Raw genomic sequence first — 26855 nt, 5'->3', positions numbered from 1 at the left:
AATTAATCATATACACTAGTCTGAAAATTGCCTGCCTTTTAATATAATGGGAAAAAGCTACAGAGGTATTTTAGCAGTAATTGTGACGCATATTGACAAGTGTGTGCAAAATATAGTTGCCTTCAGATGGGTGATTTGTGTCCCATCTCAGTTCCTAATTACCATCTGAAGGTTAAGAGCAGATCTCCTGGGGCCCCTGAAGTGTGTTGCTCTGTTGCACCTTCTGAAACTTCAGCACCTAGGCTGATGTCCTTGGGGAAGGGGCTGAACTCCTGAGCCAAGATCCATCCCAAGTGATGACCCAAGCACAACTCAGAGTATGGCTCTGGAATGTGGGTCTTCAGCCCTGCATTTATACTGATGGGAAGACCAAGTACACTGTAGTGACCAAGAAAGCATCCTGGGATGTCACAAAGGGAGCACTCATCTTTCAGTCAAATGCTGGCATTGTTGTAGTTCCTATAATCTTTGAAGCTTCATAGCTTTTGCTTTTAAGATGCCACATGTTACTGATCTCTTTTGTTAGTTTATGTCATCTATACTACAATAAAGGTTATAAAAAGCACTGTGTCCAAAAAAGACAGCTTTTAAATGGTAAGACTTTGCATCTTCTATGTTCAGTCCTTGGGAGTTGTACTGCAAACAAGCGTTAGCATTCTGCCAAAAGTCTCATTGTTGTTTATGTCTCATTGTACTTGTAGGCAGACGAATAAGAAACAGCTGAGCCATAACTGCTCAGCACAAATTATTTATTGCGTAAAATAAAAATCTTGCTTTGTGTACCACTATAGGGGGTTACAACATCAACGATGTCATGTTTTACTGGACTAGAGGAAATGATTCTGTTCGTGGATTGGACACGCTCCAGCTGGCACAATATACAGTGGAAGACCACTTTACCTCGGTATCTGAAGCAGTATATGAAACAGGTAAAAACACCCTTGTAGCACCTTCTAGGTGCAGTTTGCAATATGGCTCTGGAAGCAGTACAGCATTGAGGAGCTGAGCATGTTGCTTACTTTTTCAATGACATTTTTTGTTTTCTGTTGGATTATATTCTTGAAACTGCACACAGTTCTCTCAGGTGTTGCCAGCAGAGACCTGCTACTGTAAAGGCTGAGACTCTGAGAGCATTTTCTTGGAGAACATTCTTTTAGAGACAACGCATTACCTATGGAATAATGAACAACACATACCGTACTTATTCTTTTTGATGCTGGTGAGTGTTCTTATGAGAGAATAATAGCCTGTAGGTTGGGCATTTAAATTTGAGACGTTTGACTCTGGGTGTTCAGCTCAGGACAGTTCCCAGCCTTTCTGGAAATAGTCACTCTGTTTTTGATAGGAAAAACAGCCACCTCTTTTCAGCCATGAAAGTTCAGTGAATATGCTGGGTGCTCTTATAACTGCAAGAAGTTGGGCTTCGTTGCTAGTGCTTGTAGGAATCATTCTATACTGTTTGTGGTTTCTGTCTAGCATGTGGGCAGCAGAGTGCAGACACTTGTTCTGTAGCTAGTCTGTCGAAGGGAAGGTCAGAAGCATTTCCACAGATCTGCAGGACTTGGTCTCTTATCCCTTGCTCAGAAAGATTTCTGAGGTTTCCAGGAGTGCCAAACCTGCTTTCTACTCCTTGAGTTGCTCTTAGGTTCCTCACTGCTGTTCACTGCATATTTCAGTTTCTCTTCTGGCTATGCCAACAAGCCACATGCTTATCTCTGTGTGAAGACACATGCATCCTTCAAACCTGCAGTTTCACCAGAGACTGTTACTAATTCTGAAATACAGAGATACTGTTTCAGTATTCCATGTTTGGATATTTCTGCTTCAAGAATGCAGTGCAGAGAAACTTCAGGATCAGATTTCAGCCGTTAGTTGGGACTGAAAGCCCAAGTTGTCTAAATGAATATGAAAGTAGGAAAGAAATACATAATAGCAGGCTCTAGGATCACAAAGTATCTTGCTACTTACATAACTGGCATCTGCTTGCCTTCCTCCTCTCCGCAGCTTCAGGTTGAGCGGAATCTGATTCCATCAAAGGAGAACAATTCTCTGATGCTCTTCTGCCCAGAAGGGTATTAGGACCTGTTCACCACACAGGAAGAAGGGAGAGGAAACCTGCTTAATTCTTACCAACTTTTTATTTATCAAGTTGCCTATTTATTTGACTGATTCTGGACTCTGACGTAAAGCTATCTTATTTTTTTGCTAGATAGAATAAGAATGATCTCCAGTGACTAGAGGCATGGTCTGGTAAGACATGCTCTTCAGCAAATGATGCTGTTTCCTTCTACTCACATTGACAGTAGTAATGTGCATAAAGTCAAAATCTGCTCTGATTTAATATGTTATAATGCTCGCAGTTTAATTTGATTAAGATTTCCCACCTCTACTTGTTTCAGTTCTCCTGTTTAAGAAAGCCACATTCTCAAGTACTCTGCAGTGTTTTAAAATGAAATCCCATAATCCTGTTCACTTTCTATTGTGTCTGTGATGGAGGGGCTATTTTCTGTGTATTTCTTAGGAAAGCAATGCCTACTTTAACCCACATTAAAAGGGTTAAGAACAAGTTAAGAAACTGTAATCAATTTAGAAGGGAAGGGAAACTTTATGCTTTGCATTTTTTTAACATGAATAATAATGTCTTGAAAGTATTTTATAAATAATGGTTGTGATTCACAAGGCTGATGCAGAAGATATGAGAGAAGGGCAGTGTTGTTGTATTTCCTAACACAGCAAAAAAAGAAAAAAAAGCAATCAAAATTTGATACACTGTGAACTTGAACAGACAGTACAGCTGTTGTGTAAGTGAAATATTGTACAGCGATGGAGAGCTCAAGTTCACGTACAGCCGTGGACAGAGCCAAGATTAGAATATGGCCAGCAAAATCCCTGCATAAGCAAATTCAGAATACTTAAGAAAAGGACTACATGGATTAATCTTGTTTATAGAACACTGTGTATCACATAATAGTAATCACATTATAATAATCACATAATAGGAAGTTGCTTTGTATAATGTGAACTGGAGGGCTGGCTGGGGTTTTGTGCTGTTTTTGTCTTGGTACAGAATAATTTAATTTTGGACATAGGTAAATTCATTGCTAGAACCACTTCCTGCATGTCTTTAACTATAATCCTTATTGTACAAACACTGTTACATATGCTCTTGGACCCCAAAACCAAGTAAGTGCATCAGTGGTGGCTGGCTTTTTATTTTAGTTGTCTAGCCAACACCACCTGCATCCTCAGAGTAACAAATAGTGATGTAAAAAGCTTGCATTTATTACTGGAAATTCATGAAAGCAACTAAAGACTGTTACAGTCTAGCTTTTTGTGTAAATAATGATAGAAATAAGGTTGGGATAGACTTCAGCGATTCACTTAATCTGTTCTCATGTCCCAAGACAAGCTCATCTATATCAACAATGTACTTCCTGACAGATGTTCTTAGCAGTAAATTAGACAAACCTCCAACGTGTCTACTCCTCAGCTTCTCTAGATGACTTTTTTATTTTTTTCTGGTGATTATTGCTCACATATTTTCCTTGTGTCTAATCTTGATCTTCTTTGCTATGTTTCAGCCCCATTATGCGCTGCATTGTCTACTGTGGATAAGAAAGACAAATTTCCTGCTGCTTTTCAGCAACCCTTTCCCCATTTCTTAGACTAACATTTTCTCTCTCTTTAATTCACATAAACAGTTTTCTAGATCTCCTGTCTTCACTGTTGTTCCTCAATAGACTTTCTCTTATCTTTGCTGATATGCAGCACTCAAAATTCAGTGCCCTGATGTCCTCTGTAGAAGTAGGGAATTACTTCATGCATTTCATGAACTCTGTTCCTCTTTATCCACTTCAGGTAGACATTTGCTTTTCTTACAGAAAATTCCTGTGCACTGCTGACCTCATTCAGCTTATGGTCTCCAGCTAGTAATTCCTGTCTGAGGGCAGGACTTTGTACTTCTGTTGAACCGCGTCTTCTTTTGCTGAGGCTGCTTTTGCTACTTGTTATAATTATGAACATAGTCAGCAAACTGGAGAACAGGACCTGTCCTCTCTGCTTGGTATTTCTAGCTGTGCCATGATGTGCCATCCTGTTTGCCAGTGAGCAATTTTGGGTGCATGACAGACCTGTATGGATTATATTTTCACAGCAAGCCATAGTTAATCAATCTCTATTAACACTTCTAATCAGTGAAAGAAGCAAAAAGGGGTTTGAAACCTCAGGGTAGTTGGCTGCTGCTAACTCTCTCTCTGTGCTGACTGACAACTTCCCTTAGCCTTGTTCTCACTGTTGTGCTACCATCAAGCTCCCAGAAGCAACAAGGGGGGTGAGCTCAGTGTACTCAGCCTAACACAGAGTCCTCAACCCCTGCCTAGAAGCCAGGGAGAGTTTTTTCAGGCAGACCTCTCCACTTAGGAACTGTGAAGTCAGCAAGGCTGTGTATCAAGATGATACTACTTTGGCAGAACAGAGGGATGGACAGAAACATAAAGTCAGGCTCCTGTCCTTGATTCACACAGATCATAAGGTATTTGCCTTTCTGAAGGAGCCTGCAAAAGGAGCTCCTGGCTGCTACTTGTCGCAGTCAGTCTGCAGCATTTTTCAGTCTTTCTCTAAAAGCAGAGGCATTACCTTGCTCAATCTTTCTCACCGCTCTGCAGTTTCTTATTAGTTAGCAATCCAATATTTCTAGGATTTTCAACTCTCCTTGTTTGTGATATAGTACACTGAGTAATTTCTGTCATTCCCTTTATCTGTTCTTTTATAATCTGCAATTGCTCTCCCGTTGTTACTTCTGATAATGTCATCTCTGCCATGCAGGCCTTATAAATAAGCTCAGAACTGCAGTCAGTACAATCTTATCTGGGGACTATCTGGTCGGACTCACCTAAGATTCAAGCAGTTGCATATTCATGTATCTGTTGCCAAGTATGTGCAGCTTGCCTAGCTGAGCTCATTGCTCAGATAATCATTCTTTTTAAGTGGAGTTTTTTCACTAGAAAAATACAGAACTTTCCATCATTTACTCCTTTTTTTCTGATAGTTCTGCAGTGCTTCACAGCATGTATTGAAGCTGCAAAACAGTTTAGGAAGAAAACAGTTATGGAAAATGCACTGAAAATATTACAGCAACGTAAAAACATATGGAAAGGCAATGAATGGAATGAACAAGGATGCTGGGAAGAGGGGATTTTTTGCTAACCTCTGGAAAAGTTGTTTGTACTGCAAACAGAAATATAAACACATGGAAAACTTCCTGTGGCATAATTGTTTTTGTAAGGGTTTTTTATAGGTAAGTTAAACAGACACATTGGCACAGATACAATGTGATAGTATTTGTTTTTTTCCTTAGGAAATTTGATTTTTCAAACTCTATTTCTGTAAAGCATTTTTGTGAAGATGAAACACAAGTTGAGAAGTCTGTCCCGATCTTTCATTTCTTTAAGTTAACCACTGAAGAACAAGTAGGAAGGGAGGTAGTTCATAAGATCATGACTGTAAGGAACAGAAGGCTATGGTGAAAAATAGTGTTTGGTAGCTGAGACTTTGCTTAGTCAAATAATGTCGTGCTTTTTGAATCTGTTGTCGTTTACATGGAAATAAATAGAAGGCATTACTGTTTGAGTGATCTTAGCATCCTAATTTTCTGTTCTTAGTCAGAGAAGTTGCATTACAGCAGCACAACTTATTTGCTGGGTGAAACTGGAGACGCTGCTATTTTGTAATGTATTTGCTATAATCAAGCAAAAAAATTGCGTACTAAGAATTACTATTTTGGCAAATAGTTAAGACAGTAAAGTTATGTTCTATACTGTTCCCTTAAAAGGTGCAAGCAGAGAAGAAACCCTACTGATGCATCAGTAGGGTTATACCAATGAACTTGTGGGAGATGTACATCACACGTTTTAGCTGGTGCCCAAGGGGTGAGCATACATATTTAATGATAGGGAAGAATGTGCTCTTTGTGCCTGACTGCACACCCTGTGCAGGATACCAAAGTGCTTCTTACGTAAAGAGTGATGTGCAGCTTTCTTTTGTTGGTGTTGAATTCATCAAAAAGTCCATAGGAAGCAACAATGGGAAGATGCTCCCATCCCATAACACCCAAAGTCAGGAAATGAGGACATTGGATCACGAGTCTTTCCTTCAGACTCCTCTGCTGGGAGTTTCTGCTGGCAGGGGGAACAGAAAGAGCAGGGATGCAGCATTCCACTGTTAGGTTTTTGCTTTGTTACAGAATGGATGATCCGAAGTAATAAGGATGCCCATTTGTTAAGCCAAATTTCAAAGGCAAATTGAAAGAGAAATAAAATGTCTTCTCTTGCATTCAGAAAAATCTATCTTAGACCTGTACTTATTCAACAAATGGGGGAGAAATGCCATGCTGGTATCATTTTTAGGACTTGAAAACTGAAGAAATCAGCTGAAACCACCTGAAATTCCCTAAGGATGGAGTATCCTTCTGTTTTCTAGGGTGCTCTTCTATAAAGCAGTAGAGAAAGCTAGAATACATAAAGAGACTGCAGCCTGCTATCTAGATTTGTATTTCATCTCAGCTAGAGCTACTGTCTAGTTTTTTACTTCTGTTCTCTAGTAAATTCTATAAAGCCAAAGTTTTCTTTCACTGTGAGGTAACATAAGTAAAATCCATTCTGTAGGTTAAGAGTATATGTACAGACAGCCATTCAAGTTCAACGCATTTGACAATCTATTAAACACAGTAATGTGATGATACTTTCATAAGCACTAAAGCTCTGCCTCTGCTGCAGAATTAGCTGTCTGCACAGAGATTATTTCCATTGGATTATCAAATTTAAACTGGAGCCATCACATGTTAAGATGTCTTTTGTCATTAGCCAGAAACTTGAATAAGTGTCATCTCATTTTAATGCAAGGATTTTGTTCTCAGTCAGAGTCAAGCAGGTGGCAGGCTTGACAATATTCAGGAGTTAACCTGGCCTGTACTTGAGTTAAATACTGTAAAGGCAGGATTAGTATTGCAGTGTACCTGTTTCATTTTTGATCTGATTATGGCAACACAGCCTTGGGTATACAAGTCAAAATGGATGAGATAAGGTCGTTATCAATATTATACTGTGTGTGATGCACATAATAGTAGTAGTGAATATGTTTACTTTTAAACTTGATAACTTTTGGTAGATGTGGAGAGTGGAGGAATCATTATTATGTCATATTTAGCATGGTAAGTATGCATTACGTACTTTTTCTTGCTTCCTGCTTCCTTCAGTTTATTTCGGAAGGAGCTTATATGAATATGCTGACACCATTATTATCATCTCCTTTTAGATTCTGGCAAGTAGAAAGCCTTTAGGTTAAAGAATTGCTTTTTATTTGCTCCCAGACAAGCCACTCAGCTATAAGCTTTCACATCTCTATTTCTCTTTGTAGTTCACATTGCATCAGAAATTTATGACATCATGAAAAATAACACCAAAGAACACATGAACATTCTAAAGGCTTGTCCATACTCTGAACTTATGGCAAAATGGCAAAGTCTGATTTTAAAGTTTGCTATCTTAAACTAGCTTCCCACATACACAGTTCTATACTCAGGTAAATAGAGTTGTTGGGACATAACGAGGAGAGGATATTGCTGTATGAGCACTCAATATTGCCTGTTTCAGAGTTTTTCCTTTATGTTTTAATCTTCCTAACTTTTGAGTGCTTTACTTTGATCTACTCTGCACTTCAAATCAATTTTGGTACATTACGTGGATGTCTTGGTAAAAATCTCAGTACTGATAGAAGTACACTAACTTAATGTCCCCTTTTTCACTTTAATACAGTGATAATGGTATAAATAATCTTTGTACCTCCTGCCTCACTGGGCAGAGATAAAGTCTGCTGTCCATTTGTATTTCCTTTTTTCCATCAGCCAGAAGCCTGTTGAACTAAACGTGTTAAACTTACAAAGAAGAACCATAAAATACAATATATTTGTGCCTTCAGAAGGAGAACGAACTGCCTACCAAAGGACTATTTAATCCAGTAGTGAAATTGCAAAAACAACATGAGAGAAAGCTGATGTCAGGTTAAGATTAGAAATTACACATACTTTCTTTTTCTTTTTTTCTTTCTTTTTTTCTTTTTTCTTTTTCTTTTTTTTTTTTTTTAAACACTATTTTAATCCATGTAATAGAGTATTTGGTGGATGATGCATGTCTTGATGTGTATAGAACTCACAGAGGTTGATTTTTTGAAAATCTTTCTGTGAGTTGCTCCTTCACAATATTTTTTTCCTGCTCTTTTCACAGGACGCTACCCCAAGTTAGTGTTTCACTTTGAGCTCAAGAGAAACATCTTGTATTTCATACTAGAGACATACGTGCCATCAATTCTCTTGGTTGTGCTTTCCTGGGTATCATTTTGGATAAGCCAATCATCAGTTCCAGCCAGAATCTGCATAGGTAAGAAACTGATGAAACAAAACTAAGCCTCTTGTTGAGAGAATGAAAGGTAATGGCTTTGTGTCAGGGATTGTTCAAGTTTGATACTAGGAAAAATTTCTTCATGGTGGAGATGGGTTGGTGGTTGAACTACATGGTCTTGCAGGTCTTTTCCAACCTTTGTGGTTCTAGGAAACAGGAGTCAGAGCATTATGATGCTTTCTGTATTGCAAGTACTTGGCACTGATTTCCATTAGGTGCAGACACTTCTGAGTTTCATGGAACTATTTTTCTGGTTTGCCATCTGTAGCACATGGCAGAGATTCCCCTGGAAGCCTTGCTATTCTGTAGCAAAGCAAGCATCCTTGGGAGCTACAGGAGACCCAGAGGCAGGGAAGGCTGCTGTAAGTGTGGGAAATCTCCATCATTTTGGATTTCCAAATATTCAAATGCATGTCATACACAGAATTCTGAATTGTCTTTTTTGTGAAGGTGAATGATACATACTAATTAACACATGAATAATAAGAGAATTATGACATTAAGTATAGATAATTGCAAGTAAAGGAGATTCTGAAAGGGAAACGCAGATCAGTTCTGATCAGACTGCAGGTGGGGTAGGGAAAGCACTTCTATGGAATAGCAAAGACAAATCTCACTTTAAACGAGGCTGATGGACAATCAGACTGAACAAAATGATCACTGAAGGTTTTAATGGAAGCATTTGCATAATATTGAAATGATGTGTTAATAATAAGTATACCTTCTATGACTTGGAAATCCCTTCCATTCCAATTTCCTATCTTCTCAGTTTTCCAGATGCTTTTCTTCAGTATTTTTAAGCATTTAATTTCAAGATCATAAGTGCACTTAAAGTCTTTGCAAAATGTTCCACGTAAAATGTTGTGGCATAGTAGGAGATTATGAAGCTCAAGAAAGAGTGTCTTGTAGCTTACCAAATGCAATGGAAGGTCTCATAGTTATCTTCGTTTTATCAGAATTTATATTTCTGTGTCCCACAGGTGTTACCACAGTCCTCACTATGACAACGCTGATGATGGGAGCCAGGACTTCACTCCCAAATGCTAACTGCTTTATTAAGGCAATTGATGTGTACCTCGGCATCTGTTTCAGTTTCATTTTTGGAGCACTGTTGGAGTATGCTGTGGCTCATTTCTGCGCTCTGCATCAACCCAGTTCAAAGGAAATTCCAAAGGTATTTTGAGTCTCTTATTGTTGGCCTACAAAGCAGTCTTCAATTATAACCACTGAAAAGAATGAATTATCTTATTTAGCACTAATAGTAAATGTATGTAAGGGATTTTATATTTTAATATAAGGGCAGTGATAACTAAATAACTTCAAGAAATAAGAAGACAGGTTTTGTATTCCTGGGACTTCTTGAAAGAGAAATCAAATTGAAACACCAGTGTGATACATGTACAGGCATTCACCTTTTCTGTAGCATACACCTACTCATAGTTCAAAAATTGGACTGAGCAAGGTGGTTTGATCTTATTGCAGTGCAGGAAAAAAACCCACAAAGAACACAAGCATTAATCACATACCATTTATGAAACCTTCTGCACATGTATGGAATGTGAGTCAGCTTACTAGCAGAGAACTTCATGCCTCAGTTCCCTGTAGCCTTCCACCTACATCTTCTGTCTCAGCAGCTGCGGACTGTGATTCACTTTCTGTTCTGCGTCATTATTATAGCAGTGCTTTTTTATTGCTCTAGTGAGCTTCCTAGAACTTGGAAATGTTGTGAAGTATACTTAAAATAATAAAGGATCAAATCAACATAGGCATTTTTTTAGTCTGGCTGTTGTCATCTTGCTGAAATAATCAGGACGGGTTCATGAAGTTTTGTCATATCCACCATCTTCAGTGTTTAGCAGTGGAAAAGAAATTATTAGAAAGTTAGAAACTGATTGTCTTAAAGCTTTTCATTATAGAACAGAGTCTAATATGCATGATAGAAAATAAAATTTTAAACAGAAAAAGGCAATGCATTTCTTGATAGAGCACAGAAACTGAGAATATGACCAAAAATACAGGAAGAGATTTGATTGGCTGCTGTAAGGTTAAATGGCCAGAAAAAAAAGACTTTAAATGGCTTATACTAATGGTATAATGGCAAATGGCTCAACCGACCTCCTCAGTAGGTTCAAGAAACAGGACAATGGCTTCTAGTACTGAATATAAAAAACATGAAGGCAAACTAAAATGCAGGAATGTAGGATTTTGACTGTGTTCATACAAAAGTGCCAAGAGATCTAGTTGTGTGAAGGTTTGAAAAAGGGGTACAAAGGCTCCCCTTGAGCTCTAAAATGTGCAGTCTAACTGGGGAATGTCTGCAAATGAGCAAATGCTGGTTATGATTGAAGTTTTGAGTGGAAAGCCTTAAAGTCATTTTTTTCTGGCAAGGTAGCATCAGTAACAATTCCTTCTGAGCATATCCATCTTGTGAAGTAAGTGGCTGTCATTTGCTCATTGAGTGGAAGAAAAAAGAAGGCTTATTGGAGGTTTGAGTAAGAAAGCCAAGTGTTTCCGTGCTGCTCGGATGATTAAGCATCTTTGGATCTGTGAAGGGCATTAATGACTGCCTTTGCCTCTGCCTACCTGAGTCAGCATCTCTTTCTTATGGGACACAGGTACTAGTGCTTACAGGTGGAGCAGACATGAGAACTCAGACTTGAAATGTGCATGGAAGTAGGTGGGGGCACAGCCCTCAAGAAAGCAAGGAAGAAAGACTTAAGGTGCAATTCTGTGATGGACTTAATGACTAAAAGGGATGCTGTGACACTTTAGGCACGTTTCCTACTTTATCATCTTCATCAGGAGCAAGCAAATCCAATTCGCTTCTTGCCCACAGAAGCACAAGCCATATAGGGAAGATGGTAGCTAGTGAGTCCTGGGTCAACTCAAAGACTTAGAGTAAGGAAAATGCCTGTTGTGTCTTTTTTATACTGTAGCCAAGGAGACATGCACTGCTTACTGAGCAGGGTGCCACTGAGAGCACACCTGGCTTCTATTTCTCATTGCTCACTGTGAAAACAAAATATCACAAGGATGCAAATACTAGCTAAAATGTCATGTCTCTGTCTAGCAGGTACTTAATAAATTTCTTTGTGATTATCGTCCCCACAAATGTGTTCTCCTCATTATCTCATGCTCTTGTGGACTTAAGGTAATTAGAAATCTCACTTCCTAGTTTGCTATTCTCATACAAGCCAATACCACAATTGCACTCAGAATTATATAAATATGTTTAAGAGCTGAATTGGAAATATAACTGTCTGCCTTGCATGGGAATTAGTTGTGCTGCTTTCTGCTTTGCTCTTTAAAACACTGGTGCACTGACATATGAAATCCTTTTGAGGCTGTAAGGATCTGATCTGTAGTTTGAAGTAAAAACTGGAGAAGTAACTCATCATATCTGTGCTATTGCAATGTTCATGTTGTGTGGACTGGTACCTGCAGAAACAGCTTGAAAGCTAATGGCAAAAGCACAGGATGCACCTGCTGTGAGGAAGGTCAGACTGACTGTGCCATTCACATCAATTGTGTGGCAGGCTGCCTGAATGGAGAGGCTGTCTATCCAAAATCTGGAGTTTCTCCTCTTTCATACAAAGTAGTGCCCTCCTATTAAACAGAGAAGTCCTCCTTGGACTTCATCTGTCTTTCACCACCGTGTTTTCCTCTGCGGCAGAAAAGGAGAAAGGGTTGAAAACTGAAGATTTCATGGGCATTGTTGTGAATTTATGGCGTTTCTGTGCCAGCATCTTGTGGTCTATACAGACACAGAAGAAGCTGCAGGTGTGCGACATGCTTGGTTGAGATATTATTAATCTTGAGCATCTATATTATTCAGTAGCAGTAACAGCTTTCCTCAGTTCTGCTGGCTGTAAGATGTCAACAGAAACTTCAGCACACCCCAGACAGTGGCAAATGATGTATCGTACTTTTCCAGAGTGCTCTTGATTTTTTTGTATCCCATCAGAACTCTTCTTAGTGCCAGCTGCCATTTTCTTATTGACAGCGGGAATGCAGGGAAGTAATATTTAAAATTAGAGCCACCATTTTTAATGTGGAACATCCTAATCTATCTTTGCATTCAGTTCTCCATAGCAACCTGCAAAAGTCCCTTGATAGTCCCAGGCTATAAGACAGCAGTTCTTATAAACTAGTGATTGTGATTCCTTTCGATTAGCTGTGCCCTTATAAAGCAAGTGATACAGAACGTTTGCTGTAAATACATTTGAGAGAGCCCAACCTTGATACACCACGAGGGGAGCTGAGTACATATGCACCACTTTTATAAATGTCTCCTGGAGAGTAGAAGAGAGTTCAGAACTGCCTAATAAAGCATCAGCCTCCTGTGAATTGTTCACATGCAGTAGTGTGAAAAGAAAAATGGCACGTACACCATGTCCTTTCATGGTCTGCAGTACAACTAATTCTGTACCGACTTTTAGCCAGTACTACCTGAGAGATTAAGAGACTCAGGCTGAAGAATGCCCTACATCCTGCCATTTTTGAAGTCTAGATGTTATTTTTTCTCTTTTTCCCTTTCTAAAATGTAAGAGTGATGGGGGAGTGGGGGGGGGGGGGGGGGGGGGGGTGGTTGGAAATAAGGAAAAAGGATCTTTCTAGCAGGTTTCTGTATTTTGCTCAGTGCTGGAGCACTGGGTGCCCTGGGTCAGCAGCAGCGCATGGTTTGAGGTGCCCAGCAGTGCTCCCTGCTGATCTGTTGGGCTGGTGGGTCACTCTGAAGCAGAATGGAATATTTCTAACAGTCGGGTCACACAAAAAAAACTCCAGATCTGAGGTTTTGTTTGGTTTTCTTAGGCCTCAGGCTGGAATTTTGAGGATTGATCCTCTTTGTGCTTTATAAGCACCTTTTCATCCTGTCCTTTGGTTTCCAAAGTCTCACATAGCTGTGGCAGGCTAGTTGTGGAGTGAACAAGTTTTTGTGGTTGGAGTATTTTTAGGATGACGCGTTGTAATGAGCTGCATTTATCTCTCTCTAATAAAGTATACTAGGCTTTTTTTGGCAAATGGGAAATGAATAGCAGTAATAGTCCCATTTTCTAGCTCTGTCTGTTCTGTTTCACTGATTCACAGGACGCTGTCCAGACTCTGCTTTAATTTTCAAGGACATTACTAATTTTTAGATGGAAAAAGACCCAGAAACCAGGTCACTTGCAAGTACTCTGGGCAGAAGAACAATTCTGCACCAGCATGGGGGTCTGTCAGGTGGCTTAATGAGCTCTCTGTGTCTTTAAAAGCTGCATTTTTTTTCTAAATGAGCTTTCTATGTGACTGTACCTATGAACTTCTGTAGAGTTTATCCTTATCTGATGTAGTTTTTCTCATGCAAATGGAAAAAGTGGATTGCTCAGAGGAAAGTGATTCTGCGTTCTACATTTCACAAACAAGTTTTTGGCCTTTTATTTTTTTTTGCTTCTGTGCTACTCCTTGCTCTGGAAAGTGATAAAAGCATCAGAAGAAAAAGTTGTGTAGAACTGCTCAAATAAAGACAAGAACTGTTGAACTGTTCAGAGTTAGGAGCAGCCTAGATACACATCTGGAGCCAAACTCTGGGGGTTGGATCTGCTGGTATCTGCAATATCTCAAACCAGAATAAGACTCCAGAACTTTCATGGAAGTTTGTTTACAGCTGAAGCTGCAGCTGATGTCTAATCCTGTGTCCTCTGAGTCAGTGGCAGAAAACACACTGACTTCAAAGGGTGAAGATTTCATACATGAACTCCATGGCTCCGAGCCATTTCTAATCAAAGAAACAAAACCCACCAGAACACCAGACGGCTTATACAACATTCTCCAAAGAGCTGCCTTGATGCAGTGAAGCACATGAAAATGCGCTTAACCTTAGTATAACTTTGAACTTAAAATGTAAGTTTCAGGACTTAAAACGAAGTATGAGTTTTTTGGTTCTGAAATAGTTGTGGGCCTTTTCCCTCCTTATGATCTTTTTGGTTCTATTTTATGCATTTTGGTTTGTTTGTTTAACTAATTCAGTTTTCATTATGATTGGAGCACCCAGCTTAGAAGGCATTGTGTATTGCAAAGAGCTTGATTTGGAGTGCAGCCAGCTTGACAAACATCTGCCATCTAAGCCATGTTCTCCATCCCCCAGCTGGGGCTCTGCTTTACTTGCTTTGTAGAAATTATTGCAGAAGATGCAGAAGTTGCAGAAGATTACTTGTTTGTGTGGATTCGCTGCTATGTTAAGTAAAGCTTAGTGGGCCATATCTGAATGCAACCAGCTTTGCACTGTGATCCTGTGAAAGTTTTTGTGATGAGCTGTTGGTGTATTTCCCCTGTATATGGAGGCTTTGAAAGCTGAAAGGTACTGTCTGTACCTGTGGTTGCTCATCCTTGGAATCAATGAGTAAGCCACAGGAAGAACTGTAGGAAAAATCCTATTATTTGCTTCAGCACTAAAGTAAATAGGGCAATGAAACATGAACTTATGTTCCTGCTGTGCTGTTTTGTTTCTTGTCAGGATGAGGATGAAGGGACTGAAGAAGAAAGGAATGGAGTTCTGGCAGCAGTTGCTAACAGTTGCAGTGCTTCTGACAACACGAACAAAATTGATTCAGACAAGGGCAGCAAAACCAGCATCAGTGGCAAAAAGGAGAGAAATAAGCACAGTGGGTGTAGCTCACCAATGTCCATTATGAAAAGTCTTTTCTGTATCTTTGATTGTTTCCATGTTAAAAATCCTTACCACATAGACAACTATGCCAGATTTTCTTTCCCATTATCATTCATCATAATTAATGTTTTTTATTGGGTATATTATTTGTATTTCTAAATCTTTTGAGGTGTAAAACTGCTCAACATCTAGAAAGACAATATGGTTGGTGAAGTTACAGAAGAAGGAGAAAGCTGCCTTAGGGAAGAGGGATATGAGTGGACACGCTCTTTTTACAAGCTTTTATGCCAAGTCTCGTTAGATCTCTTTTCTGCTATTAAATGACTGTCATCTGAAATTGGATTTCCTTTTAGCATGCATGTCCCATGTTACACTATTTGTCAATAACCACAAAGTCCTTTTTTGATATTCTAATGGCCAACTTTTATTTTACAAAGTTATACTATGTTTGTTTCTGAATTGTATTGGAAGTATTTAAAAATAAAGATAATTCAGTGTAATTTTCCTGCTGTACTTTCAGTATTTAATTCCTTCTTACTTTCTCAATAATGCATAATTTTTCCAGATTATGTAAGAGAATGTCTAATTGTGGATTAAACTCTTTTTGCTTGTTAGAAAGTTTTGAAGGTGTGGGCTACCATCACCGCCCTGACAACATGTGCAGGTTTCTAAGGTCACAGGTATGTACCAATATACCAAATACGTATGTTTATATTGACCTCCCTTAGGTGTGAGCAGCTTTTCTGAATAGGAGAATGGCAGAACATAGAAATGGGCTGGAGACAAAAAAACAAAACACCACAAAAGCTGTATCCAGACAGGTTTATTTCCTAAGTGAGGGCATAGGTGCTGGCCAATCCTGAATGGAATGTGGCCGTTTGTGCTATATGCTTCCCAGTCACAACTGCCTATTTGCATAAAGATGGAAAGGTGTACTTCCTAAAGTGACAGAAAAAACCCTGGATTCATGATGAGGAGATGGAAGGTTTTACACAGATAAAAGTTTGAGTTTGATTTGCCCTCTCTTACAGCAAAATCTATGGATCTGATTGTATCGTAAGCCAAAGAATCACTTCAAATGAATGTCAGAATATTTTTTCTAATGTTTTTAAGCAACTTAATGCCCCATTTGAACACTCCAGTCAACGCGTAAGGCAGTAGAGGTTAAGGACATCCATCTGCTGATTTGAGTCCTATTTTCAGCACTGTGCTTGCCTTTATTATCAGTGCAGTAGTAACCTATATAACTCTTCCTTTTGTTGCGTCTCTTCATTGTTTGTGCTAATTATTTTAAGAGGACTGTTATGTCTTTTGACATGGGAAAATATATTAGAAGAATATAAGTAAGTCCCACGTTTTCACCCTACAGTTCAAAAGTAAATGAAAGATAAGATCAGTGATTAAAGGAAAAATACACCACAGAAGAAGAAGAAAAAGATGTAGCCCTTCTGCTTTCTACTAATGGCTCTTGTGGAGAGGCTATTGAAGGGCTGACACTGCTGGTACAATTCACTTCCTGCAGCAGTAGATGGAGCTAATTAACTACTCTTCATGATTGAATGAGCAAATGTAAATGGCAAGTTCTAGTGAAGGAGGACTCCAGAGGAAAGCTATTACAAGCTGACATTTGTACTATGGTAACTGGGTCATGTTTACAGTGACAGATTAATTAAAATCAGACAAAACAGCATTGTCAGGTGTGTTGTTGAGGACTCACTGCTGGTTTTTTTTTGCAGTAAAGGTCAGGCTTCTCAAGCTTGGACTGCTGTTTCCATCATTTTAGCCACCTAACTCATTACCATATTCTGGCAGTCTGCAAAGGTAACATCAAGACCCCAATTCCTTGTACTTGATGTGTGACTTTTCTGCTCTTATGTCCAGGTTTTCTCCTACAGGTTATGTTTCAAATCAAAGTATCAGAATATCTGAGTATTTCAAGGTAGGCAGACACGTGACAGTACTGATGGTTTTCTTGTAAATATTTATAGATCCTAAACAAGTATTCGTAGGCAATTCTCTGTCATGCTGCTAACAGTTGACACAAGGATCAAATTAATCTTAAAATCCAGTTTAAACCCTTTGGAAAAGTTTCTCTCGTAGATAAGAGTTTGCTGAAATGTGGGAAACTGAATGGTGGAGCTCCTGGGTCGATCAGAGGTTGCTGCAAGAACAAGCTCTCTGCCTGAGTGCTAAGGGCTGAGATGGCCTCTGCAGGGACCTCTGGGTCTTGACAGCACTTACAGCTGATAGGCTTGACATGATTTCAAAGTTTGTAATGGAGTTGCCATTACTTGTTATATAACTTCATAATTAAAACCAGGGGTCCACATGAATCATATTTCCAATTTTAACTCGTTATCAGTCTCCATCAGGAGATGTCTTTTTTTTCCTGTCAAAGCTTTCCATCCTGGAGAGAAGGACAAAGGAGCATTTGAGGATGTTTTGATCTGATGTGATGGAATTCTGGCTTTTTTTTTTTTTTTTTTTTTTTTTTTTTTTTTTCCAGACTGGAATGCACCTTATTTTCCCATTCAAATGCAGCCAAAACTTCAGAAGACAAAAAAAAACTGAAAGACTTTAGCACTGTCACATGCACACAACCACACCTGATTCCTTTTCAAGCTCTGCTTTGCATTTACATTTAATACAAATTTAACAGCTGGATGACTTCATCTGTATTGCACAAGCAGCTGAACTGCTGTTGCTTTTCTCGCTATAGCATGTAACTGTTTTGGGAACCAGGACAGGAGAAAGATTTGATACCAGTATTATTTGATTTCTCAGAAAGTAGAGGAATGTCTCTGGTTTAAAGGCAGGTCAGGAATGGATCCAGAATCTCACAGCAGTATCTCTAGCTGAAGCTTATCTGTCTTGGAAGAAGAACAAGCAACGTCAGAAAAAAAAAAAAAAGAAAAAAAAAAAGAATGAAAATTTATAATGGATTTCAAGCTTGAGCTACAAGTTGATACTCTCAGCTTGTCTGCTTCTGACCCTGATGCTGATGTTAATGATGTTGCTATAAGGAACATTCATTTATTTCAGAAGCAATATCACAATTGTGTGTGGGATTTGGGGAAAACTGGTGTTACATCCATTGGTACACCTTTGGAAGATGCAAAAAAAAAAAAAAAAAAAAAAAAAAGGAGATAATCTCCTCTTTTCTCACTGTTAAACCAACGATCTCCCTGATGAGGACCCTGTATGATTTCAAAAAGAATGGCCACATGACCAAATGTTCCTTGTTTTGTCCACACAACTACTCACTATCTCTCTTTATCTGTTCTTTTGACCATGAAAGAAGGAATGAACAAGAATCATTTAACAATGCATTAGTCTCTTCCAAGGAACCTTCTGTACATGTAGCAACATTTAAATACTAATCCATTAGGCTTATTCACTGAACTATGATGTACTTATGGCTAATTCAGTCTCAGTCGAAGTGATCACTACTTGCAGGTTTTGTTGATATTTAGTGAATACAGCTGCCCTTTCCTAAGGATTTTTTCCTTGTGAAGAAAAACAGACCTGCAAGAATAGCTTCCACCCTGAGTTATCTACAAGTTGTCAGTAGGGATCTGGTTCAGTCCTTGCTATAGTTCTTTAAGGTTTACACTGACATTGCATTTCTGACAAGTACTGAAAATATTGGCTTCCCAAAACAATATAATCCTCAAAATAATAACATAGCAGATTAAGGTATGTATGTAGCTAAATATAAGCTGAATGCTCTCAATGTCTTTCACAGAAAGATGAATAAGAGATCGAGTGTATTTTCATCATCTTTTCCCATCACTCTTTATCACTTTTGTATAACTGCTGTGCTCAAGCATTATTCTCAGTACCTTTAGACATTCTTTTGTAATGAAAAATTCTGGGATACTTCTCTATTTATTTTCTTTGAAAGTAAAATCTGAAATACAGTGTGCGGATACTCTAAAGAATTTGAAGTCTGAGGTTTCTTATATTGTAGGATAATTTTAATTATTAAGGCCTAATTATTAAACCTTTTCACACCCTACTAGTCCAACTTTTTACTAAACCTGATAACTAAGATAACTCCAGAGATAACTCTAGAGATTTACAGGTATTTCCATAGAGGTTCACATATGGATACCAGATACATTGCAGACTGTACCATGTTAAACACTTAAGCCCACAGACTCTACATTCTTATTGCAGGTGGAACAAATGGCCAAGCTCAAAAATGCAGGCTTCTTGTTCTGTAAATATACTTGGCAGCACATTCCAGCTACTGCCTAAAACCTCACTTAGGCTTTTTGAAAATGAGGAGATACAATGTCCATAATGGTAGAGATTTTCTGCAGATGATCAGTTGCTCTACACACCTCCAACAAAAAATATTGTAAGGCACCAGAGGGAAGAGACAATTCCATTATTTCTACCTTAATGTCCTCACTCATCACTTCTGATCCAGTGATTTCAAAGTTGCATTTGCTTTATGCTGCCACAAATGCCTTGGAGTATTTGGATGGTTTCACACCTTTGTTTCTATAACCCAGTGTACCTTTTCTGTAAGCAAGTGCACATACTGTGCCGAGCTGAATTTCTCTTATGATACATTGCTTGAAATAACATGCAACCAAAACCTGTTTCAGTATCTTTTGTATGTCTGCATACATTTCTATTCTAGTTTTAGTATTTCCCTTTGCTGAAGGTCCTAAATTGTTTTAGATAATGTCAGGTCTCCAGATGCACTGCTGTGCTGCATGAAAGATGACAGAAGGACAAGCCAAAATAATCAATTTTAATGATATTTCAACACCATCCTTGTCTTGTGTCATTCCTGTGTATGCTGCAGCCATCAATCTGTGTTTGTCTAAAAGGGTCTGTGCCAAAGCCTTAAATGTAGATAGGGCTGAAGAGGCCAATTTGTTATGATTTGACAAGGTCTGGCCTCATCTGGCAATCCAGTGTGGATGAGTGTCTCTAGTGAATTGTGCATCCATTTTCTCAGATCCAAATTGCTCCATTAGTTTTCAAGACCCTCTTATCTCCATGCTGTCTGTCCACCCTGGCTTATCATATAATAGAATGTTTTCTGTATCATCCAATTTCATCTCTATTGCCTTTCAGTGTGCACATGCTAGTAGTGGGAGAGTCACTCACCCCAAAGTGTCCATCCAAAATGTAGGGACTCTTCCTTGGCTATGGCCCCTCTTGTCTTTTTGGGTTAATTTCTCCTTTGGATCACTATCCACACCGTGGGGAACCTCTATCCATTCTTCTGCCATCAAGGATGCTCTATAGAATACTTCAGAGACTGAAGCAGATTGGATGAACCATGCTCGAAGTCAGATGTTTTGATATATGTACCCATTGACACACACTCCCTATTTTTCTGAACCCGTTGCTTCATTTTCACCAAATGTGATAAAGGAATAGAAGTCTCCAGGGTAGATTGCTCCATCAAGCTTTATGATAATAGATCTACAGGTTAGAGAAACATCTGACTACTTCTCCACTGAGAAAAACAAAACAGCATGAGCTTGAGCCCTTTTGAATCCCAGAGAATGCATGCTGAAGAAAGCATACTGCAGTGCCTCAAATGTAGGGAAAGCTTTGGTGACAATTTACATCTTCCAGACTTGAAAGTCTATCAACACAGAAACACAAATCTGGAGAAAATCAAGCTTCGTTAGCTCTAATATTCATGAGCTGTTTTTCTTCTCTGGTCCTTGGAGACTGAATGCAAAGCAAAAGGACAGAGGCACTGCCTTCTGCTTTTTTACTGAAGCACAAAGGGAGTCAGAATTTACGCCTTCAGCCTGCTGTGTGTGAAAACTGTACAAATGATGCTGCTATTGCTATAGAAAATATTTATGTCCCTAATCTTCCTCTTGCTCTCATTTCCTTCCCACTTTCCTCCTTCCTTCATCTTTGTAAGTACTCTCCTTTGGTATTAGACTGGTGTTTTTTCAGCTGAATTTAAATCTCTCTCTTGGTGACATGAATGGAGTAAGAACCCATCCTTCTGCCTTCACCTCCAGCCCCTGTGGCTCATAGAAATCAGGCTGGGACATCAAGGATATGGAGTTACTGGAGGAAGGGTCTTCACCTTCATAAAGAATGATTAGAGCAAAAATATTGGTCTGTAGCAGAAAGAGCTGTTTTGTATTCATCTGTCAAGAGGACTGTGTATTTGCAATCCCAATTCAAGTGCAGGTCACTGGAATTTTACCACATATGCAGAAGATATTTTATCTAGAACCTGAAACATAAAATGGTGATCAGAAGAGGGTGCTCTCAGCTCATGCTCTTTTGCTGTTATTTTGAACACTTTGGGAGTCTGCAGAATTTTTTTCTCTCTTTGTTGGAATTAATGATTTCTTTTTCAAAATGTTTTCTGGATATTTTCACTAAATAGATCATCCTTTGTGATGCACCACGTGGAAAATATAGGCTCTAATCTTCAATTAATTCTAGATTTCTAAAATACTTAGAATGTTCTCATGAATATTACTATAAGCCATTCCACAATTAACTCACTCCATTTGGACCCAAACTTCTTTTTATTTTATGTCTCGTGAAGCCACTCTCTGGTGATATTTATATTTTCAGGAACTGAATTGCTGGCATCTATAGCTGAGTGCTGAGGAAAACTTAAAACTACAAGAGGAGCAATTCATCCCATTAACACTCAGAGTTTGCTCCAGGCATGAAAAAGTAATAATAACATGTAACTTCAGTGATCAGTGTCAAATTATTGAAGTAGCTGAAATACCTAAGTATTCACAAGCAGTTGATTAACTGATCTTTAGAAAAGAATCACAGAATCACAGAATCAATAAGGTTGGAAACATCACTAGGATCATCCAGCCAACCATCAGCCCATCCCCACCTTGCACACCACATCTCCATGATTCTGAACATTTTCAGTGATGGTGACTCCACCGCTTCCCTGGGCAGCCTGTGCCAGTGCCTCACCACTTTCTGAGGAGATATTCTTCCAGATAGCCAACCGGATCCTGATTTCACAGACAGAACAAGCCTTTTAAAAAGTAGTTGATACACGTGCACGCCTTTGTCATTTTTTAGAGGGCCAGTCATGTAAGGTGTTGAAATTGTACTTTGCACTATTGTGCACTCAGCCCTGGAACACAGGATAAGTCACAACTATAACCCTTGATTTCTGCAGGCTCGTTTTGCCTGCAGAACTTAGTAAGCTCAGGTAAGAGAAAGGCACTCTTCTTTAGTTGGTGCAATGCAGCACTTAGACCTGGCCCAGCCTGCTGCTGGAACAGATCTCTTATTCCTCACTATTTCACTTTTTCTAGTAACACTTGCATTTGCACAAAGTGTCTGTAGCCATTTTTTACCATTGCATACCAAAACTGCCTCTTGGGGAGACTCACACCTCTTGTACTCAATAGAAGTGATTGAAATAGTTTCTAACAGGACTCTTGCTCTGTGTTCATGTGTATGTGTATATATGCACAGACATTTACATGTACAAACGTTTCTTGTAAAAACATGGTTTTATGAGTTGGTTCCTTTTGTACTCAGTGACTGCCCTTCAGTTATGAACATCAACAGATCAAAAATCAAAGCAAGTAATAAACAGAGCTCCTGCAGTCCATGTACAGAGAGGAGCCGCTCCACAGAGTGGCCTCTTGGGAAAGAGCTAAGAAAGCAAGCAGAAGAGAAAATAGCCTCCCTGCTTCACTCTGTAGGCTTCAGTTGGTGTGCAAATGGTTGATATTTGCTGGGACTCTGAGTAAGGAAAATATTTGCTCTGTTTTAGGTGCAGGTTTTTGCTGTTTGCTGTTTTTCAGAAGAGAATGAAGAAAGTGAAGTGAAGCAACAGCAAGCACAAAAACAAGAGCAATTTCCTTATGTATGGATGATCTGAAAGTGCCATGTAACAAAGCAGGTAAGTTGTCACAGCCGTTCTAATTATTTCTGCCCAGGTACTTGCAGTTCCTGCTCTCCTCAACATGACAGATTGAAAATAAAGTACATAATGGGCAGCACTTCCCCTGCTGCTGGAGGAAGAGCTCGTTCCTGGGCTCACATGGATTACTGTGACATGGGATTCAAAGATATGTCAGAGAAAAACTTGTGTGTTATTGGATATTTGTCACGTAGGGAAAAAGGAAGGCCAAAAAACACAGGTCACTCTTGTAGCTACTTAGGCTGAGCAGGCCAGTGTTGAGGGTGCATTAGAAAGTCGTAGGGGAAAGAAGGAATGGAGGCATCAGGTCAACAGCAACTGGCACAGGTAGAAGGCAATACACAGATGCTAATCATACCAGTAGTGAGAGACACTGGCACGTAGAAAGCAGTTGCAGAGTGATGTTCATGAAATAATGAGCTCTCTGAGATTAGGAATGGGAGAACAGATATTAGTGATCTGCACTGCAGCTAACTACTGCAATGCAGACAGGAGAATTGTTTTACCCTTAAGATCAAGCAAATTTTACAAATACAAATGTGTGTACAGTGTGACCTGATAGTTAGTAATCCACCTAAGGGACCATAATGATGTTAACATCAACCTTAATTTCTAAATTCTACACCAGAGTAGCAGAGGAGTAATGAGAGCCCCACAAGATGACACTTCAGAGAATATCAATGTTTTTCACCTGTTTTCTAGACAGGCATCCATCCCAAATCAGGTTCTTGCCTTTGCAATTGATGAGATGTAGCCAGATCAAAGCCTGAAGGTCTGATATTCAACAGATTTTACTTCCCCTTGACAAACAAACAAACAAAAAAACAAACAACAAAACAAAAACAAACAAACAAAAACAAAACAAAACAAAAAAAAAAGACCACACCTTTCTTCCTTTCTTGTATTTAAGGCAAATTTAAATAAAATGTCTGAGATGACTCAACATAGTTTCTGTAGTCGAGTGGAAAGGGATAATTGCTTTTCACAGGGAGTCATCCTAATACTTTTTATTTTTGATGCCTCAGTCTGCAAGCTGAATTATTCTACTACTGAAAATACCTACGGACAGCGAGCTGTTTTTTATAGGTCACAACAAGGAATTTATATTCAGTATTTCTACCTTGGTTTATCTCTACCTCCATCAGCACTTTCAGAGCCAGCAAATGACCTGTGAATAGCTGCGCAGCAAGCTATAAATTGTCATGGCTGCACATATCCTTAGCCATTCACACATGTTGCTTGCAATGTTCCCATGAAAACCTGATTTGATTATACATACAAGACTAGATTTCTATGTATTGCTTATTGCTATTCAGCTGGTGATTCACCCACACATAATTTTTGTTTTATTATTCACTAAAAATATTTTATTGTTCACAAACACACATGGTCTGAAAGCTGATACTAAACCTGATTTATCTGCATTGATTAGTGATGATTTCACAGTAAAAATAAATAAATAAATAAATAATATATATATATTGCCAGTATATTTACTGCATGGAAATGTAAGAGTATTCTGATTATAGATCCTGTTATAGATTTTGTTATCCTATCACACAAGGATCTACCTTTGCTTCTCAGCTTTTGGATCAATTTTTAATCACTCTTGAGTGAATACCACTTTACTACACAGTGGAGTGTTAGCAGAAGAGCTGGGAAGTGATCAGTGATTATCCGTGGGATTTTGGACCTGTGAGGAAAATATGAACAAGAAAATTAGAACAGTCCTTTAAAAGTCTTTGGAATGTGACATATTTATAAAGTCAGCGTGGATTTCTGCAGAAAACTAAGTGTGTATGACTGATCCTGCACCCTTTGCCCCCTGCTGGTGAAATCTGTGGGGATCCACCTCAGATCTTTTAAATGAATGAAAATTGAACTTCATAACAACAGCTGTTGGGTTTTGATTTAAGACCGGCATCTGCAAAGTTGATCTTGTTTTTTTTTTGACAGTAACAAAAAATAAAATGAATATTTTATAGTTAAAATTCATTTCTGTGTAAAAACCCACAAAGCTATTTCCTCATTGCAATAACTATAATTGTATTGCTTCAGATAACCCACAAACTTCTCTATAGGACAGAGAACCATTCAGTACCATGTGAATTCAATCCTCAGAATAATCACAGCTGGTGTATAGGGGATAAATGACTGAATGAAGGTTTGCAATGCCATGCCCCATTCTGATGTGGAGATTTCAGCTGTTTGTGGAATTGTGTTGAGACCCTTCATCAAGTAAGATGTTTGATCTGGAAAAACTTTTCAATAATCCTGTTTTTGATAGCACAATTGTACTTCTTTTCTCACTTTTGGGATATGTTAAAGGTCTATATCTTTAAGAGTGACGTTGTAAAGACCAAAAATCTTTATGTGATGTACTGTAGGTCTCTAAGTAGGGGACTGAATGTTGATTTCCTATTATTTAAATGCTTTGCTCAAAGATAAGCTGTAACAGTGCATTTAAGATATACCTACTGCCTGTATGCAAGTAGTTCTCCTGAAATTTTTCCTGTAAGAAAACTGAGTCTATTTGAGTCTACTGCCAGGTGAGACAAGTTAAATGTGAACTTATTGGTTTTGTTTATTCATAAAACCAATATCTAGTGCTGATAATGCCCCTGGAAGCGTAGACTTAGGAAATAAAACTCCTATTCTTAGCCTCTTTGTTCAAATTCTACAGACTTAATGTGTCCTTTTTTTATCCTGATATGTGTTTATATGTCTATATATATATATATATTTATTATTATAATTTTTTTTTTTTGAATGCACCTGTGGCTGTGAGCAGGTCTTGAAACCTTCTGGCTAACATCCAGGAAAAGGCTTAAAGAAAGAAAGGAAAAACCCAATTGCTTGGCAGCTATTGTCCACAGGCATTTTTTTTCCTGGTCCAACTTTGTGGGTGTGTTTAAGTGTTCATGTGAAAAGAGATCCAGGCTGAGCCATTTTCCAGAGCTCCAGCGTGTAATAGTGCTATACCCATGGCTACCTTCTAGCTGTGTAAAGTGAAGGGGGGGAACACAAGAAAAAAAGAAAGTAAGAAATGTTGAACCAAAGGTGCGATGCTTTGAAGAGAAGAAAACATGTCTAAACTTTTAGATAGGATAGTTGCATTTTATTTATCTGTGATGCAGTGTTTTGTGTTACTTCTCTGTCAGGGACCTAGAAGCTCTGTGAGTCTTGGGGAAAGGCTGATAGAAAGATGATGCTGTGGGGATTTCAGTCTTGCTAATTTATGGTCTTGGTTACATTGCTTGGTTAGTGAATCATGTATTATTTCTCATAAATGCAGAAGGAGATAGTGGTTTTTTGTTTGTTTGTTTGTTTTTGTTTCCCCCCCCAAGTTTCTACCTTGCTTTGGAATGCATGACCTCTTAATATTTTTTAGATTTTTTAAATTGACACAAAACCAAAGCAATTTAAAAAGCAAGAGTTGTAAGATATGGATCCTGTTCATTAGATGAGCTGCCCATACCATAACTTGTCACTCAGCAGAAGAGCTGCCCTGCCAGCATGGATACAGCTTCCACCCATGCTGCCCCTCTGTGATGGAGCCCAAGCTAAAAACAGTCATGTTAGAAGCAAAGAGTGGTGCATTGTCCTTTGCTGCACTGAGAGACAGCTGTGAGTTTAATTTGGGCGGGTACGGGGGGTTCTTATGTTTGGAAGCAGAAACTAAAGTTTCCTTTTCTTGGGAAACAAAGTAGAATTGTGGTGTGTTTTTATTTATTTATTTTTATTTTTAGACCCATTAATCCCTTTTGTATGTTCCTTCTCTGATTATTTCTTGTTGCTGAAGATATTATTGTAGATTTAACTGTCCATTGCAGCTGAAGTCAGG

At 38.7% G+C, this 26855-nt stretch overlaps 1 protein-coding gene across 3 annotated transcripts in view; it reads left to right on the top strand.

Annotated features, from left to right (window-relative positions):
* LOC140254036 (gamma-aminobutyric acid receptor subunit pi-like) overlaps positions 1-15597 on the top strand; it is a 42374-nt gene extending 26777 nt beyond the window's left edge. For 2 of the 3 annotated variants that reach the window (XM_072340222.1, XM_072340225.1), the window contains 4 exons: positions 792-929; positions 8280-8432; positions 9434-9627; positions 14947-15500. In XM_072340222.1, the coding sequence (XP_072196323.1) occupies positions 792-929; positions 8280-8432; positions 9434-9627; positions 14947-15258 (797 nt within the window). In that variant the 3' untranslated portion in view covers positions 15259-15500. Of the gene's footprint in view, positions 1-791; positions 930-8279; positions 8433-9433; positions 9628-14946 lie in introns of all 3 variants that reach the window. The other variant, XM_072340224.1, reaches the window with a different exon arrangement.
* Positions 15598-26855: the final 11258 nt, after the last annotated feature.

Source organism: Excalfactoria chinensis, chromosome 6 (assembly GCF_039878825.1).
Source record: "Excalfactoria chinensis isolate bCotChi1 chromosome 6, bCotChi1.hap2, whole genome shotgun sequence".
Lineage (NCBI taxonomy): Eukaryota > Metazoa > Chordata > Aves > Galliformes > Phasianidae > Excalfactoria > Excalfactoria chinensis.
The sequence above is the reverse complement of the archived record's forward strand: the minus strand, read 5'-3'. Positions and strand labels throughout refer to the sequence as shown.